Below are 19,524 nucleotides of genomic sequence, written 5' to 3'. Positions count from 1 at the left end.
GAAGGAGGAGATACGACGAGGTGTAAGCGAGGCGGTCTCGGGGGTACGCGAGGAGGTCTCGGGGGTACGCGAGGAGGTCTCGGGGGTACGCGAGGAGGTCTCGGGGGTACGCGAGGAGGTAAAGCGAGGTGAGAAGCGTATGGAGAAAGAGGTGAGGAATAATACGGCTAGGTTACAGGGGGGAATAGAGGGTCTGACGCAGGAAATAGAGCAGCTGACGGTGGGACAAAAAGAACTAGTGGATCAAGTAGAAAAGAACACTGCGGTACTAGGAGGGTTAAAAGTGACACAGAGACATCAAGGACGACTTGATAGCGACGAAGAGGCAATGTCAGATGGTACGTGAGGGACTGACAACGAGGTTGGACGAGGTGACAGAAGTAATGGAGACGAAGGACCGAGAGGTGAGGACGCACATAGAAACGGTTAAAGTGGCGTTAGAGGACGAAATTGAGGAGACGCACCGGGAGATGAAGGAGGTAAAGGAAAAATTAGAGGAGGTGGAAGAAGGGGTGAGTGAAATTAAGAAGAGACGGAGGGAAACTAAAAAGGAGATAAGGGAGGAAGTAATGGAATTGGTACAAGGTCTGTGCTCGAATCATGAATATGTGCTTACTAACCAAATAAAGAGTTTGCAGGTGGCAGAGGAGGTGCGACGACGAGGTGCCAAGATGAGTGGCGATATATTCGGAAATGTATATGATGTGAGGGAAGCTTCAGTCGGCTTGGGGGTTGATTTGGATCCGGGTGTTCGTGAGAGGCCGTTGGTGAAGTGTGCGACAGGTACGGAGTGTGACGGAGGTGTGCGAAAATGTCCGACTCTGGGGTGTGTGAGGAAAAAGTGCATGCCGAGGAGTGAGTGTGCTGTCGAGAGTGAGTTGGTCGTAGCGCGTGTGCGAGGAGGCACATGGAAGCGCGGGATGGGGAGTGTTACAGAGGATGTAACGGATGCATGCACGCCTGTGGTGAGTGTTACGGAGGATGTAACAGGAGAGAGTGCGCAAGAGGATGCGCGAGAAAGGTGTGTAACGGACGGGTGCATGAGGAAAGAGTGCGCTGTCAAAAGTAAGGGTGAGTGCGCGACCGAGTGTGGAGGTGAGAGTAGTGAGAGTGGCACGGAGCGTGAGTTGGTGGTGGCAGGTGAGAGAGGATGTACACCTGGAATGGAGGGATGCACACCTGGAATGGTAGAGCGTGTGTGGGAATGCACACTTGAGTTAGTAGTGAGGCACGTGGTTGGGTGTGCAAGTGAGAGCACACCTGTGGTTGTCACAGAGGAGGTGACAGAGGAGGGGGCGCGAAGAGGTGTGTTGGTGAGGTGCGCGAACGACGAGTGTGTGCAAAGGTGTGCAGTGGTCAGGTGTGTGACCAAGTCTGTGAGCGGAATGAGTGTACCTCGGTGTGTAAGAGAAGGTGCAATGACAAATAGCATGGGGATGGCTGGATGTATGAGCAAGGAACGGGCTGCGGGGTGTAAGCATGCAGGTGAAGCATCGACGGTAACCGGGTTAGCGGTTAGAGCGACGTATAGCCGAATCGGGCCCTCGGTGCGCGCCGGGCAGCTTTGCGTGCCGTGGGGATCCGCGGCGGTTTCAAAAGAACCGCCGTGCGGGATCCACGCCGGGCCGCGCTTTGAACGGCCGCGTCCGTGCTCCACTAGGCGGAGCGGGCAGCCCAATAGGAAGGGTCGTCATGGCGACCCCTTTTTGTTGAGGCGTTCCGGCAGGTCAAGATCGGGCCATTGGACGGCTCTGTGCCGAGATGGTGCGTGGGATCTCGGGCCGGGTAAACCTCCTTCCCTTCACCGAGTGCCGGACGCATCCAGCCGCCGGCACCAAGCAACCCGCATTCATTGCTTGGCTGTGCGAAGCCGGGCTGTAGAAGTGAATTGGCGCACCGAGAGGCTCAATCGAGTAGACTGATGACGAGGATAGTGTTTTGGCCCCGAAATTAGAAAAACAAAATTTAAGGATTGGCAGATTGATGATTGGTAGAATGATTGGCAGATGATTGGCAAATTTTTGATTTGTTGAATTTGGACGAGCAAAATTGGTAGTGAAAGAGATACCCGATGTCGTGGGATGGCAACTCTGCCATCTCTCACAACGGGGGCAAAGGAGCACTAGACTTATGGGGTTTATGGCAGTGTAAGCTTGCCGAGGGAGGGTTTGGATAATGTGTAGGGACCTAGAAGATGACCTTAGGTAACGTTAAGATTAGGTAGTGACAATGATACCTGTAGTGGGGACGCAGGTAGATTAGTTTGGATGATAATGACGTGGTATGTGCTTAGTTTAAAGGGAAGACGGGGAGCACTAAGTTAGCAGGGCAACAGGTAGATTAGATGATGCCGTGTGAGTGTTGGAGGTGTATTCAGAAGTGTATTGTGAAAAGTGTATGGTTAAAAGGTGTGATTGCACAGGTGTGCAACTGGACAGGTGGATGGAGCAGTGTATGAGGGAGTGATGGTGATGTGTGTTGTGTTGACCAAATGGTCCAGGAAGGAAGGAGGGTGCAGGTGGCACCAGGTATGATTGCACAGGTGTGCAACTACAGGTGAATGGAGAATGGTTGTGTGAAATACATGGAGTGTGGAATACATGGAGTGTGAAATATATGGAGTATTGGAATGGATGGTCGTGGAGTGAGTATGGTGGAAACTATGGAGTGGAGTGGATGGTGCGAAGGTGTGAATGGGGGAAGGATGGACCCCCATCACGAATACCCGGGGAGGGTAGTGTAAGTGTTAGGTAGAGGGTATAGGTAAATTGTGGTTGGATATTGGCATCTATGGTGCGGGTGAAAGAATGGTATTTGGATGGGTGCATTAGTGTTGTGGAAATGGCTGGGCGTGTAGCCTGTTAGTGTGTGTAGTTGGTTTGGGCACTCCACCACTGTGAGGATGTCGGCCAGGTGAGGCCGCAGGTGGGCTCTGGGAGCCGTTAGAGTTGTTGTGGATGGGGCCCGAGGATCCGGAGGACGGACCCGGGTAGCCCAGTGCCAGAGGGCACCGAGGGGTGACAGAGCCAGGAGGGGCCTTCCCCAATTAGATAGGTTAGGGTGAGGAGCTAGGTAAGCTCGGGTGGCAACTGCAGTGGTGGAGGTGTGCAGGTGGGTAGACCTGCTGGGAGAGCTACACGCCCCAGTCCTGAAATTGTGCAAGGGCACAGGGAGATGAATCGGGGGAGTGAGACCCCAAATTGTGAAGCACCACAGTTTGGTCAATGGGAATTGGTTTTTAGAATCCATAGTGTAAGTTGGCCAATGGATTGGCAAGGAAAGACCCCGGGTAGTGTAAAGTGTGTTAATGTCATTTAGAGGATAGTTAGGATTAGGAATCTCCTCGCACCATCTACATCCACTCACCTGAGGTGACGTAACTCCGCACCATGCCATGTTTTATTATTTTTATGATGCAGATGTTCGGAATGTGAGATGCATCATGACGTGGGTGTGACATTGTGCTTGTTGTTCCATCTCTTCCTCCTTATGAGGATTGATGATGAATTTGGTGATGGCAAATTTTGAAGTAGAGGGAGTGAAGACGAATTTGGTATAGGGGGAAGATGTGACGGTAGCGACGAATTTGTAAATGTGTAGATTGTTGTACATATGGGGTAAGGGCAAGGGTAGTGTAGGTGACAGGGGGCGGTGACGTACGGTAGGGACGAGCTTTCTCACGTCGCTCTCCGTACGCACTTCGCCTTGCATTGCCTTGATTGATGTGTACCCTTGTGACCTTACCCCTCGCTCATCTGTCTTTTCCCCCTTTTGTCTCCCACATGAGGACCGGTGCGCCACTGGGCGCCGAGGGGAGCGTGCGTGAGTCCGCCATTGTGCGCCCGGAACTCCCAGAACCAGCTGTCTGCATCGATGTACCACCTTATGGACCACATGTCTGTGGCCGAGCACCATTTATGGACCCCATGGGTTGGGGCATGGCCCCTCTGCTGGAACCGGCCATGAAGGCCCAAAATCTTGCTGGCGGACCTTGGCCACAGGGCACCGATGCCCCACAGGTGAACCACACTAGTCGGCCCTGTGGGCCATAAATAAATAAATAAATTAAAATGTACACGTTGGGTGCATTTTTTATTGCAAATAGGCCGCCAGCAAAGAAGATGACAACAACAAGATAGTAATAGCCAGCAGAGGGAGCCGAAGAGCAAGAGACCACCAGCAGGGTTAGGGGTTGTTGGTTTATTTTTATTGATGAACAATGGTGACTGTGCACCGATTGGTGCGTTTTGGGTGCTTTCATGGTGCGTCGATGCAGAGCAGACTGTCTTCCCCCCCCCCCCCCCCCAGAAAGAACAATCACAGGTCCTGGGTTAGTTTTGTAAATAAAGTAACGTCATTGTAAATAATGCTCCCCACCGTCCATGTATAGTTTGAAGACCATTCCGCAATTCGGTTAGCTGTGGGCGTGAATCTGTTAGGCAGGGTGCAATGGAGCAGCGGGACATATTTATTTATGTTTTAAAACTGTCGCACTCAGGGTCAGGTTAAATGTAGAGGGAACTACACCTACGTGCCACACTAAAAGTTAAGGTAAGAGGCCCGGGACGTGCCTAAGAGGAGGAGGGTGCAGTGTTGTGGATATGAGAATGGTTTTTTTTTGTTGTTGTTGTAGTGTAAATTGTTGTAAAATATCGCCCTCCTTACTCCAGTGTTGTATAAAGGTCAAAGGGCGTTCCCGTAGTTAGTTCCATAAAGCATACATGAAGGACACCATAATATCCCTGTTCAGTAGTTTATTTCCTTATTATGTGTATTAGGGTAAGGCCTTGTTTTCCATTAAGATGACACTCCATTGCACCAAGTGAAATAAGATAGATTCCCTTTCATGCCCCATTCCCACTCCCAAAACTTCTATTGCCAACTACAATAGCCACCATTAAGCATGTGCTCAGCTCGGGGAAGAAGGGCGTGCCCACCCATTGTCATCAAGGGTGGAGTCAGAGGGCCTGTGCCCACCAATCAGGGCCGAAGCGAGCTCACCGAGGGGCGTGTCCTGAAGGCCGGCGGCTTGATCGCCTGAGGCGCTATAAAAGCGCGCGTGCAAGAACCGAGTGTGTGGTTGGACCAAGCAAGAGTTGAGTGGTTGGACCAAGCAAGAGTTGAGTGGTTGGACCAAGCAAGAGTTGAGTGGTTGGACTAAGTGAGAGTGGTTGGACTAAGCAAGAGTGGTTGGACTGAGCAGGAGTTGAGTACGAGAAGAGTCGAGTTGAGTTGAGAAGAGTTGAGTAAGGGATCCCGGAAAGAGCAGCTCCAGCCACCGCAAGTTCAGCCACAGCAGCTTCAGCCACAGCAGCAGCAGCCACAGCAGCTTCAGCCACAGCAGCTTCGGGGCCTTGACGGCAGTTTCGAACGGGGCCGTGAAGGAACGGCGGCTGCTAAACGCGCCGATCGAGAAAGGGGCGGCGGCTGCTAATCCCCGACCCGACCGTGCTGCGGGTCCAGCTGAACCTTCCTCCCCCTCCAGCCATCCACCTCCTGCCATTCCTATCATCATTCCCCACGTGAGTCTGTCTTTGTTTGTTCTGTCCCTGGGTAATAATTAAGACTGTAGGTAAGCTAATAATTGCACTGTGTCTCTGATTCTTCTGTATATTATTTTATTATCCTTCCTTCTCCTTGGTTACTTTGAGCGTGTAAATAGTAGGAATAAATTTAGTAGTATTTCCAACCTTTTTGTCTTCTTCTTCTTCTTCTTCTTCACATCCGTGTCGCCTTTGTCTTTTCCCTATTAAATACCTGTGGCACGATCCGGCCAACGTTCGGGAATCGGGTTAGTCGGGGTAACTGTTAGGGCCGTGGGGCCATCCGCTCGGCAAACCAACATCTTATCCGCGGTCCGTAACAATATAAATATTCAGCATTCATAGGAATCAGTAATGGATTTGCAACTTGCACAAGCAAGCCTGGAACAAAGGAGTAATACGCACCATCTAAGTATGCACAACATTACACACGAAAAATGTCAGGAATGATTGTAGCGGTCTGTCTGTCTGAGTTCTTATAACTGCCGCACAGCGGACAGAAGCCGCATAACACCTGGGTTCAAACTTAGGCACAATTTCATGACATTCTCCCCGGCGTTAAAACTACACTTCCCCTAGTGGCGGAGAACAAGCTAGCAAGCTATAGCAGCATAGAAACATCAGTTAGCAGCAGTCCATGTCATTCCCAGCCGAAGCGATCAGGGCGGCGAATTTGTCTTCCGGCACGCGTCCGATAGGCGTCAGGAGTTTCAACCACGAGACCGAATTCCCCCGCGTCGGAATAACCGCCTAACTCGGGTGACGGCGGTGGCTCCACAAAGCCATCTGGATTGGGCGCGTGTGGTGGTGGGGTTGACGGTGGATTCTCTATCATCGGATTAACCGGGCCGAAGTACAGCCCAACAGCATCCCCGCATGGGGCAAGATGGTGCACCGAGACTGTAGACTCACATCCATTTGGCAGCAGCACTCGGGCATGCTCAGAGTTGGCTTGGAGGATACGAACCTCGTCAACGAGAGGGTCATATTTACTTGAGCGAACTGCGCGTTTGAGGAAAGCCGGTCCAGGTTCAGCAAGCCAGCCCGGCAAAGGACGGATACCGCCAGAACAACGCGAAAAATGAAACATACGGTCGTGGGGAGTTTGATTAGTAGCGGTGCACAATAAAGTCCTGATCGAGCTTAGCGCCCTGGGTACCACCCAGGTCCATCGGTCCAGTCCTAGTCCGCGGGACTTAAGGCTCAGAGTAATGGCTTTCCATATAATGCCATTAAATCGTTCCATCTGTCCGTTCGCCTGTGGCCTATATGGAGTAGTATAGCTAGAAGCGATATTACGCTGGAGCAAGAAGGTTCTCACATCCTGGGACAAGAACACCACTCCACGATCGGTGTGCACATAGGCTGGATTCCCAAACATAGAAAACAAGTCCTGCAGACACCGGATAACCGTGGTAGCAGACATGTCGCCGCACGGGAAAGCAAAAGGGAATCTGGAGTACCCATCAACTCTCATGAGAAGATAACGAGAACTACCCGAAGCCGGTATTCCTGGACAAGGCGGTAGACACGAAGGCAGCAGGGGTCCTTTGAAGTCCATTGCCAATCACTCCCACGGCCGGATAGCCTGGACCAGCGTACCCATCCGAGGGTTGTAGAAGCGAGGTTTGAGTTCAGCACAAACGGAACAAGTGTGACATAGCTGACGAATGTCCTCAATGGAGTAGGGCAAATTACGACTGTGCACATAATGAGCTAAACGCGTCATGCCGGAATGGCACAATGTGTCATGAAGAATGCGCATGTCCTCAAAGGAGGTGAGACTTGCACACACCGCTGGCCGTGATAATGCATCCGCTGCGAGATTGTCCCGTCCAGGGCGATATCTGATAATGTAACAAACATCGGCCAACTCAATCCTCCAGCGAGTGATTTTCTCATTCTTAATGCGCTGAGCATGGCACGTGTCGTACATAAAAGCGACACTTTGTTGATCGGTAATGATCTTAAAACATTTGCCAAGCAAATATGGCTGCCAGCGCCTGATAGACTCAACGACGGCGTACACCTCCTTTTCAACAGACGAGTGTCATTTTTCTGCAGAGGAGAGAGTCCGTGAAAAGAAGGCCACAGGTCGCCCCCCTTGAGAGAGTGTGGTAGCTATCGCGTGGTCCGACGCATCGCTTTCCTAAACAAAGGACTTGTTTTCATCAATAGACGACACAGCGGCACCAGCTATGTCTGACTTCAGGCCATGGAAAGCGGCCTTAGCGGCGTGACTCATGGGGAACGCTTTGCAATCCACGAGTGGACAAAGCTTCTCAGAAAAATTTTGAACCCACTTTGAATAATGAGCAAAAAGCCCGAGAGCACGCTTCAAAGAAGCACGATCACGTGGCGGGGCCATGACGAGCAAGGGTCGCAGTCGCTCCTTGTCTGGGGTGATAGTGCCGTGGGTCACGGTGTACCCCAGGAGATCTATCGTTCGAGTGGAATAGCGACATTTAGCCTCGTTCATAGTCAGGCTGTACTTGTACGCAACCCCAAGGAAGCGCTTCAGATTAGTATCATGATGAGCTTGATTGTACCCACAAACCGTGAGATTATCCAAGTATGCAAAGACATCGGTTAAGCTCTCCTTAGCAATGATGTCATCCATGGCCCTTTGGAAGCAGGACCCCATTTGTGACCCCAAAAGGCAGAAGGGTGAACTGGTACAACCTCTGTCCGGATTCAAACCCGGTGTAGATGCGATCTGCCTCAGAGATTGGAATCTGATGATACGCGCTGCGGATATCTAAAGTACTATATACCGAGTACTGTGCCACCTGTCGGACCAGAGAATCCAATCCCGGGAGTGGGTAGGCGTCCAATTGGGTAAACCGATTAATCGTCTGCGAATAGTCGATGACCATGCGTTTGTGGTGAGTGTCGGTCTGAACCACCAAAACTTGGGCTCACCAAGGCGATCGACTAGGTTCGATTATGCCCTCCTTTAATAGCCGTGCACTCTCCTCAGCAATGAATTGCGAGTCAGCCCATGAATAGCGTCGCGATTTAACGGCAACCGGTATACAGTCAGGAGTCACATTGGGAAACAGCGACAGTGGTTCAATTTCCATCCTTGCAAGAGCACACACAGCAAGAGTATCATCCCCACCAAATTCCATTTCCAAACGATCATGCCGACGGAGAAAATCATGTCCGAGCAACACTTCAGCACATAACGCTGGTAAGACCATTAAGTGTACATCCGGAAACATTCAGTCATTAATCACAAGCTACAGCCGGCATTCCCCTCGAGCGCGTAGCCCTAGCCCTTGGGAAGCCATAAAAATTCGGCGTGTTGCCCCGAGAATCGGCCAGCTATGCTTCTGAACAAGTCGTAAATCGACATAGCTATCAGTAGAACCCGTGTCGATTAAGGCGTTCGCGTTCTGCCCCTCAATCATGATTGGAATAACAGCGTTGGACAGTACAGGTGTCCCGGTATTCGTCGAGTCATCCGAGGGGGCGCTCGAGCCACGCGCGTGGACCCGACGCCAGCTCGCTTCGATCGTGAAGCCGAATGTGCCCCAGGTGATGAAAGGATCCCAGTCAAGGGCGTTCGAGTCGAGTGCGGCGCCGATTGTCTCGTCGGCGAGTTCATCCTAGTCAAGGTCGCATGAGCTGCGCGGGGCCCACGCGGTGGGGAGGTGGGGGGGATGATCCCACTCAAGGCGACGTGGGGCGCCGATCGTCTCTCGGGCAGAGAGAGAATCACAGACAGAGTCGAGCGAGTTCGCCGGCCCCGTGACGAGCTACAAACCTTTGCAAAATGTCCTTTCCGAGAACACGAATGACACGTCGCTTCTCTGGCCGGATAAACTGACCTTGAATGATTCCGGTTCCCGCAGAAAAAGCACTTAGCGTTACTTCCGGCTGATGGAGCGGCAGCGTCTGTCACACTTGGGTCGAGATCCTCGAGAGTGTCCGTTGTCCCCGATTCCGGCGGAGGTGCAGCATCCGTTTGCTCCACGATCGTAGCTCTCTCCGGTCGTGTCGCGCCGGTTAAACCCGCAGTGACGTACGGTAGTTCGTACGCTTCCGCTGGTGCCTGTGCTTCTTGGTACACGAGCGATAATTTATGAGCTTTTTCCAGCATCAGATACGTTTCTTCAAGCAATCTCTGTCGTATGATAGGCGATTGAAGACCAGAAACAAATTAATCTCTCATCAAATCATCACATACTTGTTCGTGTGTCCGTGTTTTTCTGTCGTACAGTCCTTTGCTAATCGGCGAAGTTCCTGAACAAAGTGGTCGATGGTCTCCGAAGAGTCTTGTCGCCGAGACGCGAGCAGATATCGAGTATAGACCACGCTCTGAGCCTTGATGTAGATTCGTCGCAATTCTTCCTCAGCGGCGGCGTACGTGGCGCACTGGGATATGTACGTGTAAACTATATGCGACACGCGGGAATTCAACACAGCGAGCCTGGTTGCATCCGTGAGACCCTCCTGGACTCCCGGGTAGCTGGTCAGCAGACTTAGTCAATGCTGGAGCTGCGCAGATGCGTCCGGCACCTGAGGATCCGCTCTGAAGATCGGAACGTGTATCAGCTTATGAGTCATGGTGTTCCCGTTCAAGACAAGAGAAGATTCAGAATTAATTGTTGTAAAAACCAGAGTTACAACATTGTCTCAGATTTGTGAGTTTAATTCTGAATCGATCTCTAGCAATACCTGTAAGAAAACCAACAAGCAACAAATCAATATTCAGCATTCATAGGAATCAGTAATGGATTTGCAACTATCACAAGCAAACCTGGAACAAAGGAGTAATACGCACCATCTAAGTATGCACAACATTACACACGATAAATGTCACAGGAATGATTGTAGCGCTGTCTGTCTGAGTTCTTTTCACTTCGGCGCAGCGGACAGAAGCCGCATAACACCTGGGTTCAAACTTAGACACAATTTCATTACACTCCCTTTCAGCGTTCGTCATTGCCGAGCCCCCTTCGGTGCCCGGAAATGTCGTCATGCAGCACCTGGAGATGGCAGAGGAAAGGAGCGGTGTACAATAAATATATTTATCAAAGCCTGACGCTGAGAACACATAGTTCTCTTCCTTAGATGCGTTAAGTGTGGTGGTGATACTGCATCAAGTTCCGTTGGGGACAGTTTGCGTCATTGATTGATCCAAGTCCTTGTCAATCACAAAGCTCCCTGCATTCAAATTATTCTGCCGCTTTTGTTGATGTAATTGATTGCATAGTGCTTTGTATGTGGGACGCAAGTCGATGTGTCAGTTGATGGAGTTTTCAATGGAGTCACAAGCCTTGATAATCTCGCGGTTCACCCACAATGACCATGTGCCAAGAATAGTAATCCAATTCCATGGGAATGTGTGTAGAACATACTTGGCATCACGATGTTCACATGATATGTTATAGATGACGTTCCTTCTGTGAAATCGGTTCACATGGTCCTGAGGCTTTGACAGCTTTGCTCATAAGGATGCTAGTTACCCTGTGCTCGCGAAGTGAAAAGCAGTGCTAGGCATTCGGTTGCGTACGTGTGCCATGTGCCATACGTGTGCCGTACGTGTGCCGTATGTGTGCCGTACGTCTGCCGTGTCTGCATTTAAAAAAAATCAATTTCTCGGCAACCATTGGTCCGATTGACATGAAATTTTACCGTAGCAGCGCCTCTGCCTGTAGAATTTTTTTCTGATAATTATGATGTTATAGGTCACGTGGTACGGACGCCATCTTGGAAAAAAGTTACACCTCTATATCTCCCAAACCTCTTAATGGAAAAAATTGAAACATGGCTCATTGTCAAGTACTCACCATGGGGAATAAGATATGTTAATGATTATGTCATTGGTGCCTTCGTTATGACGTCATAATTCGACAAGGAGAACACTTGATCCGACCAGTATGTAGAAAAAAAATCCTCTGCAACTGTTAGTCCGATGAACACAAAATTTTCAGAATATGTGCAGCTCCTCCTGTGTAATTTTTTAATGATAATTATAACGTCATAGGTCACGTGGTACAGACGCCATCTTGAAAAAAAATCGAGAAAAGTTGCACCTCTATATCTCCGAAACCGCTCCATGGAAAAATGGAAACATGGCTCATTGTCAAGTACTCTAGCAATACCTAGGAAACATGGAGACAACGTCTCCAAATCTTATGCCCTTGGGGAATAAGATATGTTCATGATGTCATCTGTGCCTTCGTTATGACGTCATAATATGACAAGTACAACACTTATGCGATCATTGTGAATTTTTTTTCTCAGCAACTGTTGGTCCAATGAGCACGAAATTTTCACCATAGGAGCGCCTCCTCATGTAGAATATTTTAATGATAATTATGACGTCATAGGTCATGTGGTACAGGCGCCATCTTGGAAAAACCGAAAAATGTTGCACCTCTATATCTCCAAAACCACTGCATGGAAAAAATTGAAACATGGCTCATTGGAAAGAACTCCATGTGGGGAATAGGTGTTGTTAACTATGACATCATAATTCGACAGGGACAACGCTTCGTCTGATCAGTTTGAAATCTATTGAGCGTGATCTATGCAACAATTATATTAGAGAATATAAATGTATGATGTCATTGCTGACGTGGTCTGGGAGCCATATTGGATCAAAGAAAAAAAATGTTGAAAAACAGAAGAGGTGGCTCGCAACAAGTTGCCTGCACAGGGTAAGTATTCTATGAATACCATCTTTGTTTATCGATGTGGTTAATGTTGTACTGGTGTAGTGTGCAGTGGGTATGGTGGCGGTGGAGGGATTCATGTGGAGCATCTGGAGTCCCGTGGAGGCAAAGTCCCAGGCAAGAGACATGACACAATGGCCCTTCTTAGTCCATGTGTTTCCCAATCTGACCGCATCCCCACACCTCACCTCGTCTACTTCCAGACCAGGTGGAACTTTTGTATTTTACCAACAAATGCTTGCCGATGGGACATGCAGGTCAACGTCTATCTGAGTAATGGCACAACTCTGATGCAACACCCTGCCAGCGAAGCACCAATCTGACGGTTGATATTCGATTGGGAATTAAACCCAGATGAGACAGATTCAAGGTGAGTGTGCAGCCTCTGCCCCATCATGTCAGAATGGAATGAATGCAGGTGCAATAATGTTGATCTTTGACAAAACAATCATATTGAGAATCCAAAGTGTTTCTTGCCATTCCAGACAACATTCAAACCTTGGCCTTCAACGAATCGCTCTCAAATGGTCCAACACTCCGCCCTGTTGCCTCCACCTCCAACTCATCTGGTTTGAAGAATTTCATATTCTTCATCATAGCTGCATTCACAGAAGACAGTTAATCATTCGTGTAAAAAAAAAAGAACAAAAGAAAGAAAACCAAGCACGCACACACAAAATCGTAAACCAACGGTAAGGTAAACCAACGCACGACCTGAAATGCTGCTTTTCAGTAAAGATGGAGTGCAGGGTGACGTTGGCATTTGAAAAGTAACAGGAGACATAGTTGAGACCACCTGGGCACCAGATTCCATGTCCAGTGCGTTGTCTCTTTTTGTAGGAGTGCATGGAACATGTGTCACCACCAGCGATGGCAAGATCTGCCCATCGTCTCCAAATCCTTGTTCTGCTTTCAACTGAAGGAAAGGGGGGAAAATGCACGGACATATTTTTAAGATGAACTCTCTTTGTGTTTTTTTCACCTTTATAGCAAGTATGACCTGCCTTTTGTGCAAGTTCTACAACAGGGAGGTGGCAAAGGCAGTGTGCATGACATGTCACTTTCTCAGCACAAAGTTTTCCTTTTTATCCTTGAATTTTCAGCATGTCTGAAACTTGAATTATTCTGCTGTATTTATTTGGTGGAGAGAGGCTTGGCGGTTAGGGTGCCGGCTTGGGATCCAAGGATCCTGGGTTCGAATCCTGGTGTTGGCTTAGCGGTTCGGGTGCCGGCTTGGGATCCTAGGATCCTGGGTTTGAATCCTGATGTTGGTTAGCGGTTAGGGTGCGGGCTTGGGATCGAAGGATCCTGAGTTCGAATCCTGGTGTTGGCTTAGCGGTTAGGGTGCGGGCTTGGTATCCAAGGATCCTGGGTTTGAATCCTGGTGTTGGCTTAGCGGTTAGGGTGCGGGCTTGGGATACTAGGAGCTTGGGATCCTAGGATCCTGGGTTCGAATCCTGGTGTTGGCTTAACAGTTAGGGTGCGGGCTTGGGATCCGAGGATCCTGGGTTCGAATCCTGGTGTTGGCTTAGCGGTTAGGGTGCGGGCTTGGGATCCAAGGATCCTGGGCTTGAATCCTGGTGTTGGCTTAGCGGTTAGGGTGCAGGATTGGGATCCTCGGATCCTGGGTTCGAATCCTGGTGTTGGCTGAGCGGTTAGGGTGCCGGCTTGGGATCCAAGGATCCTGGGTTCGAATCCTGGTGTTGGCTTAGCGGTTAGGGTGCGGGCTTGGGATCCAAGGATCCTGGGTTTGAATCCTGGTGTTGGCTTAGCGGTTAGGGTGCGGGCTTGGGATACTAGGAGCTTGGGATCCTAGGATCCTGGGTTCGAATCCTGGTGTTGGCTTCGCGGTTAGGGTGCCGGCTTGGGATCCAAGGATCCTGGGGTTCGAATCCTGGTGTTGGCTTAGCGGTTAGGGTGCAGGCTTGGGATCCAAGGATCCTGGGCTTGAATCCTGGTGTTGGCTTAGCGGTTAGGGTGCGGGATTGGGATCCTAGGATCCTGGGTTCGAATCCTGGTGTTGGCTTAGCGGTTAGGGTGCCGGCTTGGGATCCAAGGATCCTGGGTTCGAATCCTGGTGTTGGCTTAGCGGTTATGGTGCCGGCTTGGGATCGTATGATCCTGGGTTTGAATCCTGGTGTTGGCTTAGCGGTTAGGGTGCCGGCTTGGGATCCTAGGATTCTAGGTTCGAATCCCGGTCATTCACTGAATTAACACCAGGGGGGTTGACTCAGCCTGTCAGTCTTCCGAGGTCGGGAAATTGAGTACCAGGTCACTGGTAATTCCCTGTGTGTCGCAAGAGGTGACCAACAGGGTTTGTGGCAGGAAGGCCATCCGGCCATAAAACATTGCTTCAAAAAGGGGACCACGGTGCCCAAAAAAGGCCAACCCCCACTCTGCGGTGGGGGGGGGGGGGGGGCGGGGAGGGAATGGCCTCTAAATGTTTTTAAAATTTATTTGGTGGAGAGGGGGGGGTGTGAGTGGGGGTGGTTTAATGCTACCTCCACGCTAGCTGTTCTGCCCGTTCTCTTCAACCTAAGTGAAACAAAGCTCCAGTATTGTAAGCGCTGTGATTCTCATCTCACCGGTAAGTGCTCTGCAGAGAGAGGAAATGGAGCATCACAGGCCATCCGATTTGAGATGTACGGGCACAGCAGACTTCCGAAGGTCAGGAAACGCCAGAGCAGGCAAAAGGATGGAAGAAACACGAGATAGGTAGTTGCTATGGTGTTCACACGATCAGGAAGTTCAGACAGTTCAATTACATCAAGGTAACAGAGAATTATATTCGTGCGTGCAAGAAAAAGTGCATGGACACCGTCGGTCTGGTCATTCCATTCATGGACAAGAGTGCTCATTTCCGAGGTGGAAGAGCTCAATTATGGAACTTCCCTTATTTTGTTTGCCATTCCCACTTGCAAATCCGTCTCCAGTCTGAACAGACCTGTTGTGACACCTGTTAAAAACCCACTACCGTTTGTATCTCTTACCAATAATGGCAGCTGCAGCCATCAATTCTCACTTCATGACTGCACTGGTTTGCAGCTGGGAGTATGAATACCCAAGTATTGTGGACCCAACAAACAGCCTCTTAAATGTACTACCAGAGGTAGCTTTGACAGTCACAGCCAAATTCCACAAGGTATCAGCACAAACATGGTGACGCAACAGGTATCCCAAGCCAAATTACCTCTGGTGCAGAAACTGCTGCTTCCTTCAAGGTGTTCAACTTGTCACCTGTGGCATACCACTGCAGGCCCCACAGCAATGTGGACATTTTTGCACAAACATTTATGTGGTGTCATTTATTGTGATAATTATATGATTATATTTGCTGCTCGTTTGCTTTTTATGCTTCCGCCGATGAAGTCGCCAGAAGCATTATGCTCTCAGGTTGTCCGTCCGGCTGTCTGTCCGTCTGTCTGTCCATGATAGGTTTTTCTTAACGTGATGCTGAAGGGATCTTAGTTAAACTTGGTGCAGGTATGTATAATGAGGTAGAGATTAGCTGATTAGATTTTGGGGTCACGAGGTCAATGCCATAGGTCAGAGGTCATGTTAGGTAAAAATCCTGTTACCACGATAACTTTTGAACCAGTGATGGGATTCTGACCAGATTTGGGAAACTTATGTAAAAAGATGTAAAGATGAACCGATTGTATTTTGGGGTCACGAGGTCAATGCCAAAGGTCAGAGGTCATGTTTGGTTAAAAAAAAAAAAAATCCTGTTACCACGATAACTTGTGAACCAGTGATGGGATTCCGACTAGATTTGGTAAACTTATGTAGAAAGATGTAAAGATGAACCGATTGTATTTTGGGGTCACGAGGTCAAAGGCCAAAGGTCAGAGATAATGTTAGGTAAACATCCAGGTACCGCGATAACTTGTGAACCAGTGATGGGATTCTGACCAAAGTTGGTACAGGTATGTATTAGGATGAAAAGATGAACATATTTGATTTTGGGGTCGAGGTCAAATGTCAAAGGTCAGAGGTCATGTTAGGTAAAAAATACTATTACCACGATAATTTGTGAACCAGTGATGGGATTCTGAGCAAATTTGGTACACTTATGTAGAATGATGTAAAGATGAACTGATTCGATTTTGGGGTCACGAGGTCAAAGGCCAAAAATCAGAGATCCTGTAAGGTAAACATCCAGTTACCATGATAACTTGTGAACCAGTGATGGGATTCTGACAAAAGTTGGTGCAATTATGTAGAAAGATGCAAAGATAAACCTATTTGAGTTTGGGGTCGAGGTCAAATGTCAAAGGTCAAAGTCTGTAATAGTCTATAACTTGAGAACGGCTGAAGGGATCTAATTCAAACTTGGTACACGTATGTATAACGATGTAAAGATGAACCGATTATATTTTGGGGTAATGAGGGCAAAGGTGAAAGGTCAGAGGTCATGTAAAGTAAAAAGTATGTTGCCATGCCAACTCGTGAACCAGTGATGGGATTTTGGACAAACTTGGTGTAAGTATTTATGATGCAAAGATGAACTGATTGGATTATGGCACCAAGAGATCAAAGGTCAGAGGTCAAGTCAGGTAAAAATGTGATAGCTTGTGAACAGCTGAAGGGATTTAAATAAAAACGTGGTACAGGTATTAAAATGATGTAATATTGTGGGCGGAGGCATATCGGTTGACGTCGTGATGTCGAAGAGTGTTGCTATTGTATTTTTTTTTTTTTTAACTTCGCACCTGCTTTGCAGCATCAGACCCAAACCACAGCTCTCCACCCTACCTTGGGCTAGATGTCGTACTTCTTCCATTACATCATTCTCCACCGTTTGCTTCCATCTGGCGATTGATCTACCCACTGGACCTTTACCATTCATCCTTTACCATTCAAAATTGAGATGCCTCAAAAATCAAGGCCTCCTAAGTTGAACAGAAATGAGCAACAGCGATATTACCAAAGGAAATGAGCAAGAAATCCAAGTCAAAGTAGTTGTGTCAGCAGAAAATATCCGATGGCAGAAAAATGTGTTACACGATTGGAACAAGATCACCCGTAGGGCGGGTACTCTGCTCGTATATATAATAATAATAATAATACTAATAATACTAATAATAATAATAACAAATAAGATAGTAAATATAAACGTAACACTGCAATCCCTTTGTCTTGATGACAAAGTTAATGGATTGAAGCGGTGTATGGTTGGTTCATTGTTGACTCAAAACATATAGAATAAACCAGTGTCTCAATGCAATCTCTTCACTTCCTTGGTGACAGACAACTTGGAGACTTGGAGTACTTCAAAATAATTTAATACTTACATTATTTGCTGACTGGTGTCCCCACCCAGGTCATACTGTCCTCTTCAACAAAAGAATCAAACAAGCCCGGCTACGCCGCTGTTAGACTTTCGGTGTTGTTTTTTTTTTAATATAGAGCCGAGGCTCATGGAAGAGCTATAAAATAATACACTGAACAGATCAGGACACAAAAGGACAAAGGGAACAGTTGAGAGGGGTGGGGGGGGGGGGGGGGACACCAACAGCAGAGCTGAAAGCCAGGATGGAGGCAGACTTGGACAAACACTGGGTGTGAGGAGGAATGAGGGGCAGGACTTGTCTCACTTGTGGTATGACTGGGCCCAATAAGCACATAGATAAGTAAGGAATCTACCGTTAGTTCATTGGTCCTCTGGGCATGTTACAAGTAAAGGATTAAGGGATGTGCTAATTTTATTGCTGTCGATTGTTATTTGCTTCATTATATTCCTGCCCCCGTGCACCATCTCTTTATAAAATCCACTTGGTCTCGGAGTGAATTTGAGTGGTTGTGATTGTGATTGCAATTGGCACACCTGCTGAAGGACAACTAGGATATGGGCCATCAGCAACCGTAACACGACCATGTTGTGTGCGTCGCGACTATTCTTGGTCATAATTAGACATCAGGCGCACAGCACCGATTAGCATGACGTATCTGCTGGCTTGGATGTGGTATCGTGGCAATAGACACGTGATCCGGCCCAGGGCGCCCAAATCAGCCAGCCAGTGTGGCCACTTTGGCGTGGCTCGCCGGGATTCGCACCAGTTGACTGGGACAACGTGATGGCTACAACAACAGCATACGCAACTAATGGGGATGCCTCTTCGCGGTGGTTGAACCACTCAACGCAAGTCAGGGTACAAATCTTCTCCATCATTCAGTGTCAGAGTGTCGATCGGTCCCCATGGACCGGCCCTTTCCCTCTTGTATCTCTCTCTAACTCTGTCATGGCCCTGACTTCTTGAAGGGGGAGAGGAGGTGTACACAATCCTGGATGTGAGGGATCTCTGAGTCACTCCTGAGAGATCGATCGGCTGTGTCTGTGCCGCGGGTTTGTTTGAGAGACCTGTCTGGAGCTATACAACAACTATAGCATATGCATGCATTTGGGGGCTACGCAACAACAACTATAGCCTATGCATGCATTTGGGGGCTATGCAACAACAACTATAGCATATGCATGCATTTGGGGGCTATGCAACAACTATAGCATATGCATGCATTTGGGGGCTATGCAACAACTACAGCATATGCATGCATTTGGGGGCTATGCAACAACAACTATAGCATATGCATGCATTTGGGGGCTAGGCAACAACAACTATGGCATATGCATGCATTTTGGGGCTATGCAACAACTATAGCATATGCATGCATTTGGGGGCTATGCAACAACTATAGCATATGCATGCATTTTGGGGTATGCAACAACTCTAGCATATGCATGCATTTGGGGGCTATGCAACAACTATAGCATATGCATACATTTGGGGGCTATGCAACAACTATAGCATATGCATACATTTGGGGGCTATGCAACAACTATAGCATATGCATACATTTGGGGGCTATGCAACAACTATAGCATATGCATGCATTTGGGGGCTATGCAACAACTATAGCATATGCATGCATTTGTAGGGAAAATGAAGAACTCACCAGATGACTGCAAGAACGAACTCGTGCTGTTCCATGACGTGTACATCATGCTAAAACAGTCCATTACATCGTGCTGAAATACATAGAAATCCATAAAAAAAACTGATGCCAATGTGATGTCTGAATTCGGCAAATTAACGAGTTTGCTTATGAAAACATACTCTTATGGCCTTAACTCTCACGTCAACACTATCTCTGCCATCTTTAATATAAACAAACAAGCCAGCAGGTTTTCACACTATTTAAGGAATATTAGACACTATATGTCTTTAAAAAGATCTAAGCCTCATTGATCCCGTCGCTCCATGGATGCATTACAGCGACAAACTAGAAAGCATCTG

At 48.4% G+C, this 19,524-nt stretch overlaps 1 protein-coding gene across 5 annotated transcripts in view; it reads right to left on the bottom strand.

The window, feature by feature from the left end:
* LOC137439138 (SUN domain-containing ossification factor) overlaps positions 1-19,524 on the bottom strand; it is a 115,221-nt gene that overhangs the window by 76,150 nt on the left and 19,547 nt on the right. For 3 of the 5 annotated variants that reach the window (XM_068134856.2, XM_068134855.2, XM_068134859.2), the window contains exons 2-5: positions 19,184-19,256; positions 14,815-14,887; positions 12,941-13,145; positions 12,728-12,828 (exon numbers count right to left, since the gene is read on the bottom strand). In XM_068134856.2, the coding sequence (XP_067990957.2) occupies positions 12,728-12,828; positions 12,941-13,145; positions 14,815-14,887; positions 19,184-19,218 (414 nt within the window). In that variant the 5' untranslated portion in view covers positions 19,219-19,256. The remainder of the gene's footprint in view (positions 1-12,727; positions 12,829-12,940; positions 13,146-14,814; positions 14,888-19,183; positions 19,257-19,524) is intronic. The other 2 variants (XM_068134857.2, XM_078767809.1) reach the window with 2 other exon arrangements.

The sequence above is a fragment of the Myxine glutinosa genome, chromosome 13, assembly GCF_964187855.1.
Source record: "Myxine glutinosa chromosome 13, kmMyxGlut1.1, whole genome shotgun sequence".
Taxonomy (NCBI): domain Eukaryota; kingdom Metazoa; phylum Chordata; class Myxini; order Myxiniformes; family Myxinidae; genus Myxine; species Myxine glutinosa.
Note: the sequence above shows the minus strand (reverse complement) of the source record. Positions and strands in the feature narration are given on the sequence as shown.